Raw genomic sequence first — 19,164 nt, 5'->3', positions numbered from 1 at the left:
GTGTAAGAATTATTGACGCATGAAGCACCATACAATATGGAATTGGCCTCCGTAAGGTCAATTGTTCATATCTCATTTATCTGAATAATGAAAACTGAATTTTTCAGTTTCCGAAGGGCGACCAATCTGCTTCACCCATGAGAACAGCCTCAAGTAGTGCATGTAGTCTCTCATATTAACATTATCTCTCCATTCAGGTATTTGTACTGCGACCATCACCCTAAACCCTGGGCACATACAGGAATTCAGGAGAACATACGGCACATGCAGCAGACACCATTTGGCCTCAGAGTTGGACACTTTCTCCCCATGCCATGTCAAATTCTAACACAACTGACTTCACCAACCCCTCCACCTTCATCTTGCTGGGCATTCCTGGCCTGGAGTCAGCCCATGTCTCGATCTCCATCCCCTTCTGTGCCATATACATCATAGCCGTCTTGGCAAACTTTACCATCCTTATCATTGTGAAGATGGACCTGAGCCTCCATGAGCCCATGTACTATTTCCTCTGCATGCTGGCCGTTGCCGACCTGGGCCTGTCAACATCCACCCTGCCCAAAATGCTGAGCATCTTCTGGTTCAATTCCAGGGAGATCAATTTCAATGCCTGCCTCACCCAAATGTATTTCATTCACTGCATCTCAGTGATGGAGTCTGGGATCTTCGTGGCCATGGCTTTGGATCGCTACGTGGCCATCTGCGATCCCCTGAGACATTCCAGCATCCTGACAAGCCCCGTGGTGGCCAAGATCGGCCTGGCCGTGGTGCTGCGTGGCGGCATGCTCGTACTGCCCTATCCCTTCCTCGTGAGGCGCTGGCCATATTGCAGAACTAACATCATTCCCCACACGTACTGCGAGCATATGGCTGTGGTAAATCTGGCCTGCGCTGACATCCGTGTCAGTAGTTACTACGGCCTCTTTCTGGCATTCTTTCTATCCAGTCTGGATGTATTTTTTCTTGCCTTGTCCTATATCCAGATCCTCAGGGCCATCTTTAGCCTCCCCACAAAGGACGCCCGGCTCAAGACTTTTGGGACCTGTGTCTCCCACATCTGTGTCATTTCAGCCTCTTACATCCCAGCTCTCTTCTCCTTCCTCACTCACCGGTTTGGCCACAATGTGCCCCTGCATTTCCACATTCTCGTTGCCAACATGTACCTTCTGGTGCCCCCCATGCTAAACCCCATCATCTATGGGGTGAGGACCAAACAGATCCGGGACAGGCTGCTCCGGCTCTTTGCTCATAAAGGGACCTAAAGTTTTCTCCTTGTGCTCTGGCTCTGAGACCGAACTCCGTGCAGAGCTGGCTGGTAACATGGTGCTGGACCCTCTTTCCTGAATCACTGACTGAGCAGTCAAAGAGACATTAGATCCTTTCCTGACCTAACTGTGCTGATTCAGCATGACAAACCCGGGAATTGGTCTATGTACCTACCCATTGGGTTTCCATCTTTCTACTTGTTGGTAACTAGATCACAGGAGCACTGTATCTAATTCCTATATGAAAGAAATAAAATGTAATAATTATTAGAGCCACACAGCTATAATACTAACATTTTCTTAAATCTTATGAAAGCCACTTAAGAGCCACTGATTAAGTGTAAAGTTTTTTATGTATGTTCTTACTTTGTTACTAACTCTTCAGAGAAAGAGAACCCCTCAGGAGTCCTGGGATCTATCTCTGGAAGGGGAGTGGGGTCTAGTGGGTTACAGCGGTGGCAGATACAGCTGCAGTCCATAAAAGAACACCAGAATGTCCATACTGGGTAATGCCTTTGGTCTATCTAGCCCAGTATCCTGTCTTCCATCAGTGGCCACTACCAGGTGCTTCAGAGGGAAGAAACAGAACAGGCAATCATCAAGTGATTCATCCCGTCACCCACTCCCAGCTTCTGGAAAACAGAGGCTAGGGAAACACAGAACATGCTGTAGGATCCCTGCGCATCATGGCTAATAGCCATTGATGGACCTATCCTCCACAGAAACATAGAAACATAGAGGATTATGGTTGAAAGAGAACTCAGGAGGTCATCTAGTCCAACCCCCTGCTCAAAGCAGGACCAATCCCCAACTAAATCATCCCAGCCAAGGCTTTGTCAAGCTGGGCCTTAAAAACCTCTAAGGATGGAGATTCCACCACCTCCCTAGGTAACGCATTCCAGTGCTTCACCACCCTCCTAGTGAAATAGTGTTTCCTAATTTCCAACCTAGACCTCTCCCACTGCAACTTGAGACCATTGCTCCTTGTTCTGTATCTGCCACCACTGAGAACAGCTGAGCTCCATCCTCTTTCGACCACCCCTTCAGGTAGTTGAAGGCTGCTATCAAATCCCCCCTCACTCTTCTCTTATGCAGACTAAACAAACCCAATTCCTTCAGCCTCTCCTCATAAATCATGTGCCCCACCCCCCTGATCATTTTTGTTGCCCTCAGCAACAAAATTGGACTTTCTCCAATTTGTCCACACCCTTTCTGTAGTGGGGGACTGAAAACTCCAGATGTGGTCTCACCAGTGCTGAATAGAGGGGAATAATCACTTCCCTCGATCTGCTGGCAATGATCCTACTAATGCAACACAATATGTTGTTAGGCTACATCTACACTACAGGGGGGAGTCGATTTAAGATATGCAAATTCAGCTACGTGAATAGCGTAGCTGAATTCGACGTATTGCAGCCGACTTACCCCGCTGTGAGGACGGCAGCAAAATCGACCTCTGCGGCTTCCCGTCGACAGCGCTTACTCCCACCTCCGCTGGTGGAGTAAGAGCGTCGATTCGGGGATCGATTGTTGCGTCCCGACGCGATAAATCGATCCCCGAGAGGTCGATTTCTACCCGCCGATTCAGGCGGGTAGTGTAGACCCAGCCTTAGCCTTCTTTGCAACAAGGGCACACTGCTGACTCATATCCAACCTCTTGTCCACTGTAATTCCCAGGTCCTTTTCTATTGATCTGCCACTTAGCCAGTCGGTCCCCAGCCTGTAACGGTGCATGGGACTCTTCCGTCCTAAGTGCATGACTGCACTTGTCCTTTTTGAACCTCATCTGATTTCTTTGGCACAATCCTCCAATTTGTCTAGGTTTCTCTGGACCCTATCCCTACTCTCCAGTATATCTACCTCTCCCCCCAGCTTAGTGTCATCTGTGAACTTGCTGAGGGTGCAATCCACACCATCCTTCAGATCATTAATAAAGATGTTGGACAAAACCAGCCCCAGGACCTGATCTCCATGAACTTATACAGTTCTTATTGGAACTGAATTATAGTTTTAGCCTTCGCAAGTTCCGCTGGCAAAGAGTTCCACAGGTTGACTGTGAAGAAATAATTTCTTTTGCTTGTTTTAAATCTGCTGCCTATTAATTTCATTGGGTGACCAATGTTCCCTCAATTTTTTACATTTATGTGTGGAATTAATTTTGGTATGTGCAGCAATATGGAGGTGATATGCGCTGGGGGCTGGGGCGAGGGGTTTGGAGTGCAGGAGGGGGCTCAGAGCTGGGGCAGAGGGTTGAGGGGCAGGGGAAGGAGGGTTGTGGCTGGGGATGTGGACTTTGCGGTGCGGCCAGGGATGAGGGGCTTGTGGTGTAGGCTGCTCCCGGGACTGCAGCGGAGAAAGAGGACTCCACCGAGCCCTCTCTTGCTGCAGCAGCTCAGAGCCAGGGGAGCTCCGGCAGGGCTGGGCTGAGGTAGGGATGCCTATCCCCGGCTGCAGCAGCACCAGCGGCGCTGGGCTGGGGAAGAGGTGACTCTCCCTGGCCATGACATCTCCAGTGAGGCTGGGCTGGGCTGAGCCAAGGGAGAGACACCTCTCCACAGCTGCGGCAGTTCCGGTGGAGCTGGGCTGGGCCAGCCCTGGGACGGGGTGCTTCTCCCCAGATGCAGTAGCTCTAGCTGGGCTGGGCCGGGGGAAGGGTGCCTTTGCCCCGCTGTAGCAGTTTTGTGGGGCTGGCTGGGGGAGGGGCACCTCTCCATGGCTAGGCATCTCCAGAGGGGCTGGGCTGGGTCATACCAGGGGAGGGGCGTCTCTCCCCACCTGCCTGATCCTTGATAGCCTGCTTCGTGGCCATGCAGCTTAGAAGGAACTTAGTGGGTGACCCCTAGTTTTTGTCTTATGTGAAGGAGTAAATAACATTTCCTTATTCATTTTTTCCACACCAGTGATGATTTTATAGAACCTCTATCATATCGCGCCTTTGCCATCCCTTTTCCAAGGAGAAAAGTCCCAGCTTTTTAATTTCTCCTCATGCAGAAGGTGTTCCATACCCATAATCATTTCTGTGACCCTTCTCTGTACCTTTTCCAAATCCAGTATATCTTTTTTGAAATGGGTTGACCAGATCTGCACGCAGTGGATGTACTATGTGGTTGTACTATGGATTTATAGAGGCCATATTCTATTTTCTTTCTTATTAACTATCCCTTTCCTAATGATTGAAAATATGATGTTAGCTTTTTAGATTGCCACTGTATATTGCTCAGACGTTTTCAGAGAACTATCCACAGTGACTCCATCCAACATCTCTTATTAGATGTGTAATGTCTAATTTAGACCCTATTACATTTATCAACACTAAATTTCTTCTGCCATTTTGTTGCCCAGTTCCCTAGACTTGTGAGATCCCTTTGTATCAGTCTGCTTTGGACTTAAATATATTTATTAATTTTGTATCATCTGCAAATTTTGCCACCTCACTATTTACTGTTTTTTCCAGATCATTTATTAATATGTTGAACAACACTGGTCCCAGGACACAACCCTGTGGGGCACCACTATTTACCTCTCTCCATTCTGAAAACTGACCATTTATTCCTACCCTTTGTTTCCTATGTTTTAACCACTTACCAATCCATGAGAGGACCTTCCCTCTGATCCCGTGGCAGCTTACTTTGTTTAAGAGCCTTTGGTGAGGGACCTTGTCAAAGGGTTTCTGAAAATCTAAGTACACTAGATCCACTGGATCCGCCTTGTCCATATGTCACGGAGTGTGGGGGACACAAGGCCCTGCACCCCCGGCTCCCTGTGATTCACCATGACTCTCAGCCAGCCAGTAAAGCAGAAGGTTTATTTAGACGACAGGAACACAGTCCAAGACAGGTCTTGCAGTCACAGACAACAGGATCCCCCCCAGTTAGGTCCATCTTGGGGTCCCAGGGCCCCACAGCCTCCTTGGGAGGTCAGAGCCCTGTCTGCCTCCCAGCCATTCTACCAGCCAGCTCCTGAAACTCTCCCTTCAGCGACCCCTCCCACAGCCTTTGTTCAGTTTCCCGGGCAAAGGTGTCACCTGGCCTCTAACCCCTTCCTGGGTTCTCAGGTTACATGCTCAGGTATCTTCCCTCAAGGCCAGTCTCCCATCCCCCAATGCAGACCGTCCTAGCTAACCTCCCCTGCCTTCCCAACCAACACTCCCCACTCAGCATTCAAAGACCACATTAAGAACAGTCCCAGTTCGTCATACCATATGCTTCTTGACCCCCACAAAGAATTCTAATAGATTGGTGAGGAATGATTTCCCTTTAGAAAAACCATGCTGACTCTTCCCCAACAAATCATGTTCATCTCTGTGTCTGACAGTATTGTTCTTTATTATGGTACAGTACAGACCCCAGGGGGACTCCACTATTTACCTCTTTCCATTCTCACCATTTATTCCTACCATTTGTTTCCTATCCTTTAACTGGAATGCATGGCAATGCTTTCAGGATCATCTAATGATCCTTAATTTAATTTCTTATGTTAATCACCCTGCCTCTGTTTATAAACAAAGAGAACTCATCACATTCCACACTCGAGCTGTGTTGCAGTTAATTGCTCCATCTGGGGCTAGGGCGTGCACTGTGCGTAGACCTCAGGTACAAAACTCAGGAGTTGCTAGAGGCCCCCTGAATGGTGCCCATGTCCAGCTGGATTCCCTCTGCCCTGGGGCTCACAAGGGAGCTGCTGCAGCATGATAAGGTAGGAGGCAGCTCCAGCTGAGCAGGGGCTGCCGTGGGCTAATGAGCCAAGGTGTCCCTCCACCCTGCAGAACCTGGACACTGCCAGCTCCTCTTTTCGACTGGACTTTCCGGTTGAAAACTGGGTACCTGACATTCTTAAATGGCAACCGGACACAGAAACCAAATCCCAGACTATCCGGGTAAAACTCGGATGAGTGGAAACCCTATCCTAAGGGGCATGATGCTGGAGTGGAGATATTTGTCTATGCTGCATTTTTGTCAGTGCAACTTTCTTTGTTCAGGGGTGTGGAAAAACACACCTCCCCCAAATGCCAAAAGATTTACTGATGAAAAGCTCCAGTGTGGCCAGTCTTAGCTTCTGGGAACAGTGGCTGATCTAGCTGGATCCCTTCCCCTCGCCCTCAGCATGCTCAGAGTTGGCTCCTGTCCTGGGAAGCTGAGCCCAAGCAGGGAGCGAGTTTCCACTGCCCCCTCCCCAGCCAGGTTCTCTCCCAGGCAGCTTCTGCTGCACACGGAGTATGCTGGGGATATCAGGGGGACTCTAGATCACTCAGCAGCTCTCCTGGAAGCCAAGCCTGAGTAGAACCACAGAATCATAGAATCATAGAAGATTAGGGTTAGAAGAGACTTCAGGAGGTCATCTAGTCCAACCCCCTGCTCAAAGCAGGACCAACACCAACTATATCATCCCAGCCAGGGCTTTGTCAAGCCTGACCTTAGAAATCTCTAAGGAAGGAGATTCCACCACCTCCCTAGGTAACCCATTCCAGTGCTTCACCACCCTCCTAGTGAAACCTAATATCCAACCTAAACCTTCCGCTCTGCTACTTGAGACCATTGTTCCTTGTTCTGTCATCTGGTACCACTGAGAACACTCTGGACACAGTACTCCATATAAGGCCTCACCAGTGTCGAATAGAGGGGAATGATCACGTCCCTCAATCTGCTGGCAATGCCCCTACTTATACAGCCCAAAATGCCGTTAGCCTTCTTGGCAACAAGGGCACACTATTGACTCATATCCAGCTTCTGTCCACTGTAACCCCTAGGTCCTTTTCTGCAGAACTGCTTCCTAGCCATTCGGTCCCTAGTCTGTAACAGTGAATGAGATTCTTCCGTCCTAAGTGCAGGACTCTGCACTTGTCCTTGTTGAACCTCATCAGGAGGTCATCTAGTCCAATCCCCTGCTCCAAGCAGGACCAACACAAACTAAATCATCCCAGCCAGGGCTTTGTCAAGCCGGGCCTTAAAAAACTCTACGGAAGGAGATTCCACCACCTCCCTAGGTAACGCATTCCAGTGCTTCACCACCCTCCTAGTGAAATAGTGTTTCCTAATATCCAACCTAAGCCTCCCCCACTGCAACTTGAGACCATTGCTCCTTGTTCTGTCATCTGCCACCACTGAGAAAAGCCGAGCTCCATCCTCTTTGGAACCCCCTACAGGTAGTTGAAGGCTGCTATCATATCCCCATGTAGTAAGATGAGGCCCTGAGACATAAACCCTTGGTATCAGAGGCCCGGTATGAGACCTTAGGCCTGAACTGAAGTAATGGTCAAACTTTGCTAACATAAAGTAAAGTTAAGCTGTGAGCCAGAGGCAGGCCCCGCTCACAGTAGTTGGCAAGAGTAAGGCTGCTAGAAGCACATAGACACATATAAGCACTAATAAGATGAATGAGTGCCAGATGGCACCAGAACATCCCGGTACAAACACATTCCACAGAGATAACAAGGAACAGGCAGACCCATCCTAAAGACAAGGTCAGAAGGACAATACAATGGATAGACTTGTTTATTCGAACCAACCTGTACCAGGGGAGCGGCAGCACCCTAAACACAGAGGGCTTGTACCCAATGTTGTCAGAGGCCACTGGGCATGCTTTTGGTTTGATATATGTAACTCCTTTGGGGAAAAGGAGTATAAGAAGCAAGCAAAGTAAATTACTGTCAGAGAGAGGGGGGATTCCTTAATTGACGCTTGAATTAGGTGCTAGACAAAGTAGGTAAAACTCTGCTCCATGGGCTCTAGTAGGACTGTGATCCGTGGGCTCTAGTAGGGCTGTGATCAGAGGCATTTCCAGGCAGCCAAGGCCTGGCCTTGAGGCAATCCAAGATAGGCCAGAGGGCTGAGGAGACCAGAGCTGGAGAGAAGGCGTTGTCCTTAGAATTGGCACTGCGTGAGGCTAGCGCAGGGCTTGTCTGTGTATCTTTGTGAAAGAGAGGCTTGCTAAGAGGAACGTATAGCTCTTATTGCATAGTTCTTAACAGCTAACAAAGAAGTTATGTGAAACCGTTACCCTTGTGAAATTCCTTCTCAAATATACTGCTGAATATGCAAGATAATTACTGTGGCCCCTTTTCACTGGTGTGACAGTAATCTGCTCCACAGGTCAGGGCAGCCCAGAGGATTCAGGGGGCCTGGGGCAAAGCAATTTTGGGGGCCCCATCCATACAAAAAAAAAAGCTGCAATACTATAAAATACTATATTCTCATGGGGGCCCCTCCAGGGCCTGGGGCCTGGGTCAAATTGCCCCATTTGCCCCCCCCCCCCCACTGGGTGGCCCTGCCACAGGTAACATTAAAGATCCATTCAGGGATAGCAGCACCCCCTGGTGCCAACATAACACTGTGACTCACGGCATGTGAGAGCTGATCTGGCTGGGCACGAAGCAGTGCGCATTAGTCTGGTTATTAATCCAGGTAAAATGAAGTCCCTGGCCATGACCATCAAGCAGCCTGCAGCTGCAAACTGTAACCAGCTCGGTATTATCTTGTCTGGAGGGATTGCTGGGCTGGTGGCAGCTTCATAGGCAGGACTGGAGGCTGCTCGAAAGATGTGGGCACTTGGAGAGCAGCAGCTGCTGCCCTGTTCCCTTCCATGGCCTTTGTCCAGATGTTGGGAGGAAGCAGGCAGCAGGGAGCCCATGGGAATGCTGAGACCTGAGCACAGAAGCCCCTCAGGCACATGTCACTTAGCATACTGGGGTTGTAAAAATAGCCTCTGTACAACTAAGCCTGAAGAACATAACGGCTGTCATCCTAAATTACAGGGAACACCTTGGGTGGGAAGATACAGAGGCAGAAATTTCTATGGTTAGGTGGAGCATAGTGCAAGAAGGTAACAGACTACCAGGACAGATGGCAGTGCTTTTATTAATAGGTCACAAAATCCTTGTGCCTTTGGTTAAGTGCACATACAAACAGAGGGTTTGGAAGCTGTATTATCAGTGGGGGTAGTAGACAAAAACCCTATTGATATGCTAATTGCTAATGATTTCTTCCCTGTAGCTCAGGCTGTTAAAATGTCCACATGCAGGAAGAAGGAGCGTTCTGCTGGGACCCCAGAGGGAAACAGAAAAGACACAGGAAGTGCTGAAGCAATTGGAGTAAGTATCATTGAGTCCTCTGCAACAAGTGGGAAGCTGCATACTTCCAGGGGTGGGGGTGGTTTAGACCACATCCTGCCCTGCAACTCAAGGGGGTGTCCCCTTAGGGAGGCATAGGGGTCTGGAGCTTGCCAGTGACACAACTGTCCAGGCTATTAGCTGTGAGCCCTTCACAGCTGAGCAGGGCACAGATCCAACTCGAGAGACCACAGGGGTATGTGTCTGGGGTGGGCAGAGTAGGACCCTGGGGGAGGAAGAATGGGAGACCAGGAATATCTCCTCACTCATCACATGGTGGAGGACGCCCAGGAGAGAATATCAGGTTCAGCATCTGTGCACCCAGGCACTGAACCTGTGGCTAAGGGGAGCAGTCACACAAGTGACCTCTCAGGGATAGAGAGAGGGGAGATGTAGGGTACCCAAATCCAGGTCCTGATTTTTCTGGACTTTGTTGGACAAATTGGAGAAAGTCAGGGAAGAGCAACAAAAATGATTGAAGCTCTAGAAAACATGACCTATGAGGGTAGATTGAAAAAATTGGGTTTGTTTAGTCTGGAGAAGAGAAGACTGAGAAGGGACATGATAACAGTTTTCAAGTACATAAAAGGTAGTTACAAGGAGAGGGAGAAAAATTATTCTTCTTAACCACTGAGGCTAGGACAAGAAGCAATAGGATTAAATTGCACCTAGGGAGGTTTAGGTTGGACATTAGGAAAATCTTCCTAACTGTCAGCGTGGTTAAGCACTGGAATAAATGGCCCAGGGAGGTTGTGGAATCTCCATCATTGGAGATTTTTTAAGAGCAGGTTGGACAAACACCTGTCAGGGATGGTCTAGATAATACTTAGTCCTGCCATGAGTGCAGGGGACTGGACTAGCTGACCTCTTGAGTCCCTTCCAGTCCTATGATTCTATGATTATGTGTTTATATAAAGAATAACATGTAAGGTCTCAATGGAAAAGTTATGATTTCCTGAATGTGATTACCCTATTTGTGTGCATATGTCATTTTTGTAGCTAAAGTTATGAATATTGATTATATAACAGTATTTCAAATGTTTTTGATACTGGTAACACCCACAAGGTAGTTTACATCCAGTTTGATGAACCATTCAAGGTAATGGCCAACTAAGAAACATAATAGACCTTAAAGGAAGCTTGTCCCCACCTGATGGACTTTCCTGTCAACATTCTAGCCAGGAAATGGGTAATAGCCCCTGCTATGACTCATCGAAGCAGGCAAGGACATGAGACTAGCTCATGTGACACTGGAATCCATCTTCTTCCTGTACTTTTCCACTAACTGCACTCGGGACTTTTGCTTGGAAAAATGAAGCTCCCTCCACATGGCAGAAACTACAAAAGGGGGCAGAGACATCACTTGGCCTCACTCCCCCCACAACTCAACACATGGAAACACCTTAGGAACGGGGACTGAACTGGGGTTGTGGTCCTAAAGTGAAGGGATTTCTAGCCTGTGTACGGATGACTGGTGGACTCTTTGTACCATCAGGGTGAGTCACTGCTTGATTCAAATACTGGCTGGGGTATAGAACTTAGATTGTGGTTTCCTTTATTTCTTAGGTAACCAACTTTCACCTGTATGCTATTACTTAGAATCACTTAAAATGTGTCCTTCTGTACTTAATAAATCTCTTTTATAGTTTTTACCTAAAACCGTGTGTTGCTTGAAAAGTAAAAGGGAAATCTGCTCAGGAACAGGGGCTGGTGCATTGTCCTCTCTACACTGAGGGAGGGGCGGATGGGGTAATAAATTTACACTGGTCAGGCCTTTGACTAGGGCAAGATGATGCAGCTCTGGGGTCCTGGGCTGCGGAGCTGTGGGGAACTGGCTGGAGTCTCTCTATTGTGGGTTCATGAGTGGCTAGTGAAAGCATACATGTAATTGCAGCTGGATGTGTCCCTGTCTTTGTATGGTTGTGTAAATGCAAAACCTGAGAGGATGCAGGTTTTAACAGCCTCACAGCATGAGAGGGGGTCCAGATTGGTATGCCAGAAGGCTCGGTGGTACCGCAGTTCCATGTTTCACCCCAGAAAAATCCATCACATCCAGCCAACGAACAGCCCCTGCTAGACGTGGGTCTCTTTCCCTCTTGTCATCCTCTCAGTTACTGATGGAGAGACCATGATTACGGCAGGGAAGTCAGGACTCCTGGGTTCTGTCTATCATTCTTTGTGTGACCTTCTCCAAGTCACATCTACCTTAGCCTCAGTTTACCCAGCTATATAATGGGGATTCATTCATAGAGACTTTTCTTTGCTAGGTGTTTTCAAGGTCCTTCATTGAAAGGTGCTGCACCGTATTATGATAGTTACTGATGAGAATTACTGATCTCTGATCCCTTAGTGATGGCCCCGTGTGCCTGCAGAAAGTGTTCGTATCTCACCTCATTCATCGCTTACTATCTACTTACCCATCCTGGACATTTACTGGGTATTATACCCTATGGAGACCTAGGCATTATCCCTAGTTTTCTTACTAATCAACTATAATTTTTAAATATACACAAATACACAGAGCAGCCAATTCCTCTCTGACTCAGCAGAGAGCCCAAGAGTTCTCATCTCCCTTTGGGAAGGTTCTTTAATTACTGTTTACTCCTAAATCTGGAAAAAGAGCACAGAAGCACAGACATGGAAACAGACACATTAGCTAGAGTGTCTCCAGTCTCCAGCCTGTTTGTATTCAGATGCTGCATCTCAGCTACAGTCTGAACAAACCCCACTGGGATTGCATGCAGCTATATTATCAACAGTGCAAACCCTTGTGTCGGTTCTCGGCGTGGGATATTTCTGCACATGCTGGGGTGAGAGAGGTGTGGGGAGACACTTCCATCTCAGAATTCACAGGTACCCATCTCTTACTGAGGAGCTCACTGTGACGACGTTGGAATGTTCCTAATGTTTTCTCTGAATACTGTGTGGTTGCCTCAGTATCCCCTATTTCTTAAGTATCTAGGTGGTGGGAGAAGGGTGTGTGATTGTTGCAGAGCCCTAGAGGGCAAGTGTGATGCTGTCTGCACAGAGAATGGCCGACACCCTGTCTCCTGGCAACTGATGGCTGGGCCCCTCCCCTGCAAGGTGCCAACTGAAGGTGCTGGAGAACAAAGAGATCAGGTGGCCTCTTTGCCCAGGAAAGAAACAAAGGCCATAGAAGGGGCTAGAGAGTGACCGAGGCTTGGCTGGGGGAAACGAGTCAGGCTGCAGTTGGGCACTCAGGGGGGAAGGGCTCCAGGGCCCTGGACTCTGGATGCCCTCCCCCAAGATGGACTTTGCTGAAAGTCCCTGATTCCTATGTGAACAAAATCTGTTCTACGCTGTGCTCCTCTCGACTGATAAACTTTCTGCTTTATGACGCTGGCTGAGAGTCACAGCTGACTGCAAGTTTGGGGAGCAGGGCCTTCAGGAGGTCCCGGTGAGAACAGGGCTGCTGAACGCTCTGATGTCAGTCCCAGGAGGCGTTGAAGCCAAGGAAGCGTCCCCTAGCAGAGTGTGCTCTGAGGGGAGTCACACTAAAGAGGGTCCTGCCTGGGTTTGATTCAGAGCAGTTCCAGAGCACTGAACCTGTGACCTCTGTGACACTCACCTGTTGAACAAACCCAGGGCAATGTGGGTGTGATGGGGTAGAGAATAGGTCTGTGGTCCTTTCTGCTCTGCACAGCCATTAAACATCCCAGGACCCTTGCCACAGGGGATGAGTTTACTCCAATATCACTGGCCAAAATATCCTTCTTTTCTGTGTGACCTCTGCCTGCCCCTGCTGATGGCCTCCAGCCCCGAGGTGGCTGAGTTTCAATGGCACAGTGGATTCTTCCGAATGAAAAGTGTTAGTAGTTATACAAATCCAAATATTGAGGTTATGGCCCATAATTTCCTCAGGCCCCACTGAGGCAAAACTCCCCTTTGTAGTAAGAACTGAGTAAAGTACTCAGGAGCCCACTGTGTGATAATGCACAGACACTGTCACCTCCTCCTCTTGCACCTCAGGGCTCTGGCTGTTAACGGGGGTGGCTTTTATCTTCTGGAAAGCATAGAGGTGCTAGGGCTCCTCACTGAAGGAATTCTAAGAATTTTTCAACGTGGATATGTCATATTTGTTGCCAGCTCATTTGAGAAGTGTTACGGCTAAAACATTAAAAAAAACAACAACAATTCATCGGGAAGCAGATACCCAGCGTGGGAAATTTCACACCAAATGGTTAAAGTTTGGCAAACTTATAAGCAACAGAAAATGAGGTCTTCTAATTGAAGGTGTCAGACAGACTTAAAAAAAGGTGGTGCCGCAATCACTATGTACAATGGCCACCTACAATGGCCAGTCCATTTGTGAGTCCCACTCACCTAACTTTGCATTTGCCTTTTTTGAAAGAGGAAAAAAAAATCCACCCCCCTGAGAGATGTAGTTATATCGGCCTCACCCCAGTGTACGCAGGATGAGGTTGATGGAAGAATTTTTCCATTAACTTCGCTACCAACCTACACTGATGGGAAAACCTCTGCTGTCAGTGCAAGTAGTGTCTCCTGTGAAGTGCTCTGGAAGTGCCACTTTAGAATTTGCAGTGTAGACAAGCTCTCAAGCAGATCTCCCAGAAAAGCATCCAGTCTGGATCTGCTGATACGGAGAGTTGGAGAATTCACCACTTCCCTTCGCAGTATTTCCAATGGTTAATCACCCTTGGTGCCAAACATTTGCCCCTTATTTCCAGCTGGAATTTCTCTGGCTTCAGCTTCCAGCCTTTGAGTCTTGCTCTGCCTTTCTCCACTACATTAGAGCCTGTTATTACCCACGGTTTTCTCCCCATGAAAGTCTCCGCTTGATTGTCCTTTTGGTAAGATAAATAGATGAAGAGCTTTAAGTCTCTCACTGCACGGGATTTTCTCCAGGGCCCAATCATTTTTTATTGCTCTTTCTGCACCCTCTCCAGTGTTTCAACATCCTTTCTGAAATGTGAACCCTCTGATTGCATGCAGTTGGTTTCACCAAAGCCATGTGCAGCCACAGTGACCCCTAAAACCTTTTGTGGGTTACAGCATTCCATAATACAGTGCCCTAGTCTGTGGGTCAGGCCTCCATTCCCTGTTCCAAGAGGATAACTTTGCATTTGAACTGTATTAGAACATTTTGTTTGCATTGGGCCAGCTCACCAAATGCTCCAGATCAAGATTAGCTTGGGGTAAGTTTGTTATCTGTCGTGTTTGTGGTGTGCTTGCTGCTTGACTGAAATATACCATGTGGTCTGTCTGTTTGGGGGACCATGTGCTGAGCCTAGTGGCCTGCTAGGCAACACTGAGAACTTCTTAATGAGGCTCTGATCCCTAAGCCCATCAACCCTTAAACAGCAGGCGGGGCTACACAGGAAGACCAGGGCTTTAAAAAGTGCACTCCTAAGTGAACAGAGGAGCAAGTGAACAGGGGACTCTTGTGAGGGAATTTGGAGGGGAACGTGAGGGGTAGATACACTTAACATTCTTTAAACTTAAGACTAAAAACACCCCCTCCTGTTAAAAACAAAGCAACAACAAAGGAACGAGCTGCAGGATGAAAATAAGAGAATGCTGGCAGAAGTCCAGCAACAGAATGAGGGTTATCCAGTTTATTGCACTCAATGCAGCATATATGGGCAGGGTGTGTATGTGTACATTTAGTGTAAGCAGCTTCTGGACATCAGAGACGGTGTTCAGGGTTTGGAGGCCAGAGTGGCTGAAGTGGAGGAGCTAAGGGAGACAGAGAGGTACATAGATGAGACTTCCTCGGACCACAGTAGAATGGTCGCACCCCTGGTCTGACAGCCTCTGTGCTGTTCAGAAGATGGAAATCTCAGGAAAGGAGAACATCCAACTGGAGCTGTTGCAACGCTCCTTCCAGATGATGTCATGGTCTTTCTTGCACTCAGGATACCTCTCCGGGGGAGGGAACTCCAGTTATTCGGAAGAGACAGGTAATAGTTTTGGGTGGACTTGATTATTAGAAACATCGATAGGTGGGATTGTGCTGACCAGAAGAACTGCATGGTGACTTGCCTGCAAAGGTTGTGGATCTCTTGAGACATCTAGATAGAGTTATCTGTAGTTCTGAGGAGGAGCCAGTGGTCGTGGTACATGTAGGTAACAATGACACAGGGAAGGATAGGAGAGATGTCCTGGAGGCCAAATTTCGGCTGTAAGGTAAGATATTGAAGTCCAAGACCTCCATGGTAGCATTGTCAGAAATGCTCCCAGTTCCATGTGCAGCACCAGTTAAACAGGCAGACATGCAAGGTATCAATTCATGGATGAGACTATGGTGTAGGGAGAAGGGGTTTAGCCTCTGTTTGCTAGAAGCTGGGAATGGATGACAGGAGATGGATCACTTGATGATTACCTGTTCTGTTCATTCCCTCTGGAGCACCTGGCATAGGCCACTCTCAGAAGACAGAAAATTGGGCTAGATGGACCTTTGGTCTAACGCAGTATGGGTATGGGCATTCTCATGTTTTTATATGTTCTTATCCTACCATGGCCTCCTAATTGTAACCACTCTGACAATCTTTGGGGCATCCACAAATTTTATCTGTAGTGATTTTCTATTTGCTTCCAAATCATTGTGGAAAATATTGAATAGCACCAGGCTACATCTGATCCCTGCAAAACCCTACTAGAAACACCCCTTACAATGGCCTATTAACAACTGTTTTCTGCAAACTGTCAGCTGGTCAGTTTTTAATCCATGTAACGTATGCTCTACTGATATAGTACAGTGTTCATTTTTTTATCTGAATGTTTTCCCCTACTAAAGCAAATGACTCAAAGATATCAAAATGTATTGCATCTGCATGGTTTCCTTGATCAACCAAATTGTACTCTCATTAAAGGATAAATTGTTTTTTTATTTTTGACAAGGCCTGTTTTCCATAAACCATGTGTGATGATGCTGCCCATGGGAGTCAGCAGAAGTCACTCAATTAGGGTGAACTGCAAACTGAATGGGGTAGAAAAACCCCAAACTAGTGGACATTCCAATACTTAGATTTACCAGGCCAGCACAAAACAGCTTCTATATTACCTCTCTGGTTACTCAGAAGTCCAAATAATGCAGTTCCCTTAAAGTGCCCAGCCTCAGGCCTCCATCCAGACACATATGTCAGATATGATGACGATTACTGAAAATCTTGTCTCATCATATAAAAGAAAAGGTTCCACCAATCCCAAAGGATTAGCCACACACCCAGGTCCAACTATAACTTAGATCTTACCCAAAATACATGCTTATAGCCAATTCTAATTAGCTAAACTAAAATTTATTAAAAAAGAAAAGAGAGAGAGTGATGGTTAAAAGATCAATACACAGACAGACTTGAATTCAATTCTTGAGGTTCAGATACATGGCAGAGATGAGCTTGTAGTTGCCAAAACTCCTTTTAGAAAGAGTCCATAGGTTATAGTCCAATGTCCATAATCAAGGTGACTCCAGTCAATGACGGGATCTCAATCCTTGTGGCTTAAGGTTTCCCCCTCTTGAAACCCAAAGCAGATCTGAGATGAAGTAGGATCGTGTCCCAGGGTTCTTATACATTTCCAGCAGCCTTTTGGCCTTTGAAAACAATAGGCTCAACTTTCCTTCTTCTAAACATCATGGCAATTAGCACAGGATAATTTATCTATTAGACAGTTCAGATATAGGTTACCACAACCTTTAAGGAGACATATAGACAATAATACTATTTCACTGAAGTTTCTTCCTAAATATTAATACTCCTTTTTTGATCTTTGAATCAAAGCCATAATAATAGACAAGACTTGTTTGCTTACATCACAAGACCTGAGCAAACACCTCCCCTTCTACCTCTAACAATACAGGCTGCATTTCAAAGCTCTGTTCATTTACAGTTCTCCCTAACCAGTCTTTAAAATTCAGCCCAGGGTCAGGTCAGTCTGTGAGTTGATTAACTCTTTCTGGCCCTGTCACCATTCAGTGAGATATTATATTACACTCATAACGTCACACCATGTCATTGACTGTCATTAATTATATTCCTAGTTTTTCTTTTAAGTAATTTCATACCAGCTTTTCCATTGCTCCATAATCTTGTTAAATCATTCTTTAAACTTTCCCTTAAATTTGTAACAGTGTACGTTTAACACAGAAATGTCCTCTATTTGTCTGATTGCGTACTTCTGGTTTTGAATGAGATATGTGGCTGATCGGTCAGCTCATAACTCTGGTGTTCATAAGTCTAAGGTTTTACATCTCCTCAGGTGATATGACTACCTCTTACTGCTTTTTTCTGAATGCAGAAGAAAAATATTTCTTGAACACATCTACCTTTTATGCATCATTAACAAGTTTCTGTTCTCCTTCTAAGAATTGGCCTAAACCTTTGTTAGGATTCTTTTGTTCTTAATGTACTTAATATACTCCTTTCATATCCCTGCCAAGCACAGATTTTTTTTTCCTGATGTCTTTAACATCACATATCTATTTTCCTAACTTCCGATTGTATTGTTTGCTATTTCCCCTTTTCCCCATTTGTTATACACCTCTACCCCGATATAACGCGATCCGATATAACACGAATTTGGATATAACGCAGTAAAGCAGCGCTCCGGGGGTCGGGACTGCGTACTTCAGTGGATCAAAACAAGTTCAATATAACACGGTTTCATCTATAATGCGGTAAGATTTTTTGAGGACAGCGGTATATAGGGGTCGAGGTGTATATTGTTTCCCGTCCCCGCATTGCTGCCTTCATTTTGCCACTGAACCAGGTTTTTGTCCAAAGTTCTCCACTTCCTTGACTGTGGAATTGTGGCTTTTTAGCTATCTAATAAACTCTTCTTAAAACACTCGAATGTTCATTTACATTGTTTACATTTACATTCACGTTGTTCTGTCTAATTTTTTTGTTCCAATCACTTTTGATGATATTTTGTTTCAGTTTGGGGCATTAGCCTCTTTGAAGCACTAAAGCTCTATTGATGTTACTGGTTGGGAACTCTTCTCTGTTTGTCCATTTGATTGTAATCAGTTCAATTCTTTATTTTCCTCTCCTCTATCATATGCCCCCTTATTTGTGTCTGCTCTAAACTAAACTGTCCCAGACTTTTCAATCTGACTGCATCTGGTAACCTCCCCCATTCTTACAGCCTGTCTCAGAAATCCCCTTTCTATCTGCTGTATCCTTTATAGAGACTGGGTGATGATAACTGAGTGCATGTCCAGAGCAGGTTATTCTTCATCGCATTCCTTGGGCATCCGAATATTGTCTTTGTTTTGGCCACTACTACTGTTAATGTGCAGGTTTCCATGGGGCTGCTATCAGTAACACCCAGGTCTATTTCGGATATGCTCTATTTGGGATGCATCCTGTTGGCACATATCTTGGTAAAAGATTGGTTTTTTTCTACTCTCAAATTCTGAGCAATTGGGTGAAAGGAGAACTCTGTACAGCATGGACTCTCTAGCGTGGGTTTCATTGAATTAAGGAACAATAATGGATATCCATTCTTGTGTTTCCTGTGGGAGTCTATTAATGTTTCCCACACCATAATGTTTAGGAATTATTGACTCATGGAGCACCATGAAATATGGAATTGGCATTAGTAGGATCAGTTGTTCATAATTCATTTATCTGAATAATGAAAATGTTATTTTTCACTGTGTGAAGAGCGACCAATCTGCTTCAGCCATGAAAACATCCTCCAATACTGGACATAGTGTCTCATATTAACATTGTCTCTCCATCCAGGGATTTGTACTGTTACCATCACCCTAGAGCCTGGGCACATACAGGAAATCACGGGAAGGTACCGTAT

General features: G+C 46.5%; 1 protein-coding gene across 1 annotated transcript; it reads left to right on the top strand.

Annotated features, from left to right (window-relative positions):
* The first annotated feature begins 314 nt into the window (after positions 1-314).
* On the top strand, positions 315-1,262 carry LOC101952634 (olfactory receptor 52E2-like). Its single transcript, XM_005310501.2, has one exon. It carries the CDS (start codon positions 315-317, stop codon positions 1,260-1,262), a length of 948 nt encoding a protein of 315 aa, XP_005310558.2.
* Positions 1,263-19,164: the final 17,902 nt, after the last annotated feature.

Source organism: Chrysemys picta, chromosome 1 (assembly GCF_011386835.1).
Source record: "Chrysemys picta bellii isolate R12L10 chromosome 1, ASM1138683v2, whole genome shotgun sequence".
Lineage (NCBI taxonomy): Eukaryota > Metazoa > Chordata > Testudines > Emydidae > Chrysemys > Chrysemys picta.
The sequence above is the reverse complement of the archived record's forward strand: the minus strand, read 5'-3'. Positions and strand labels throughout refer to the sequence as shown.

Coding starts and splice junctions, on each gene's coding strand:
- LOC101952634 (XM_005310501.2), top strand. CDS start 315: ATGTCAAATTCTAACACAACTGACTTCACCAACCCCTCCACCTTCATC.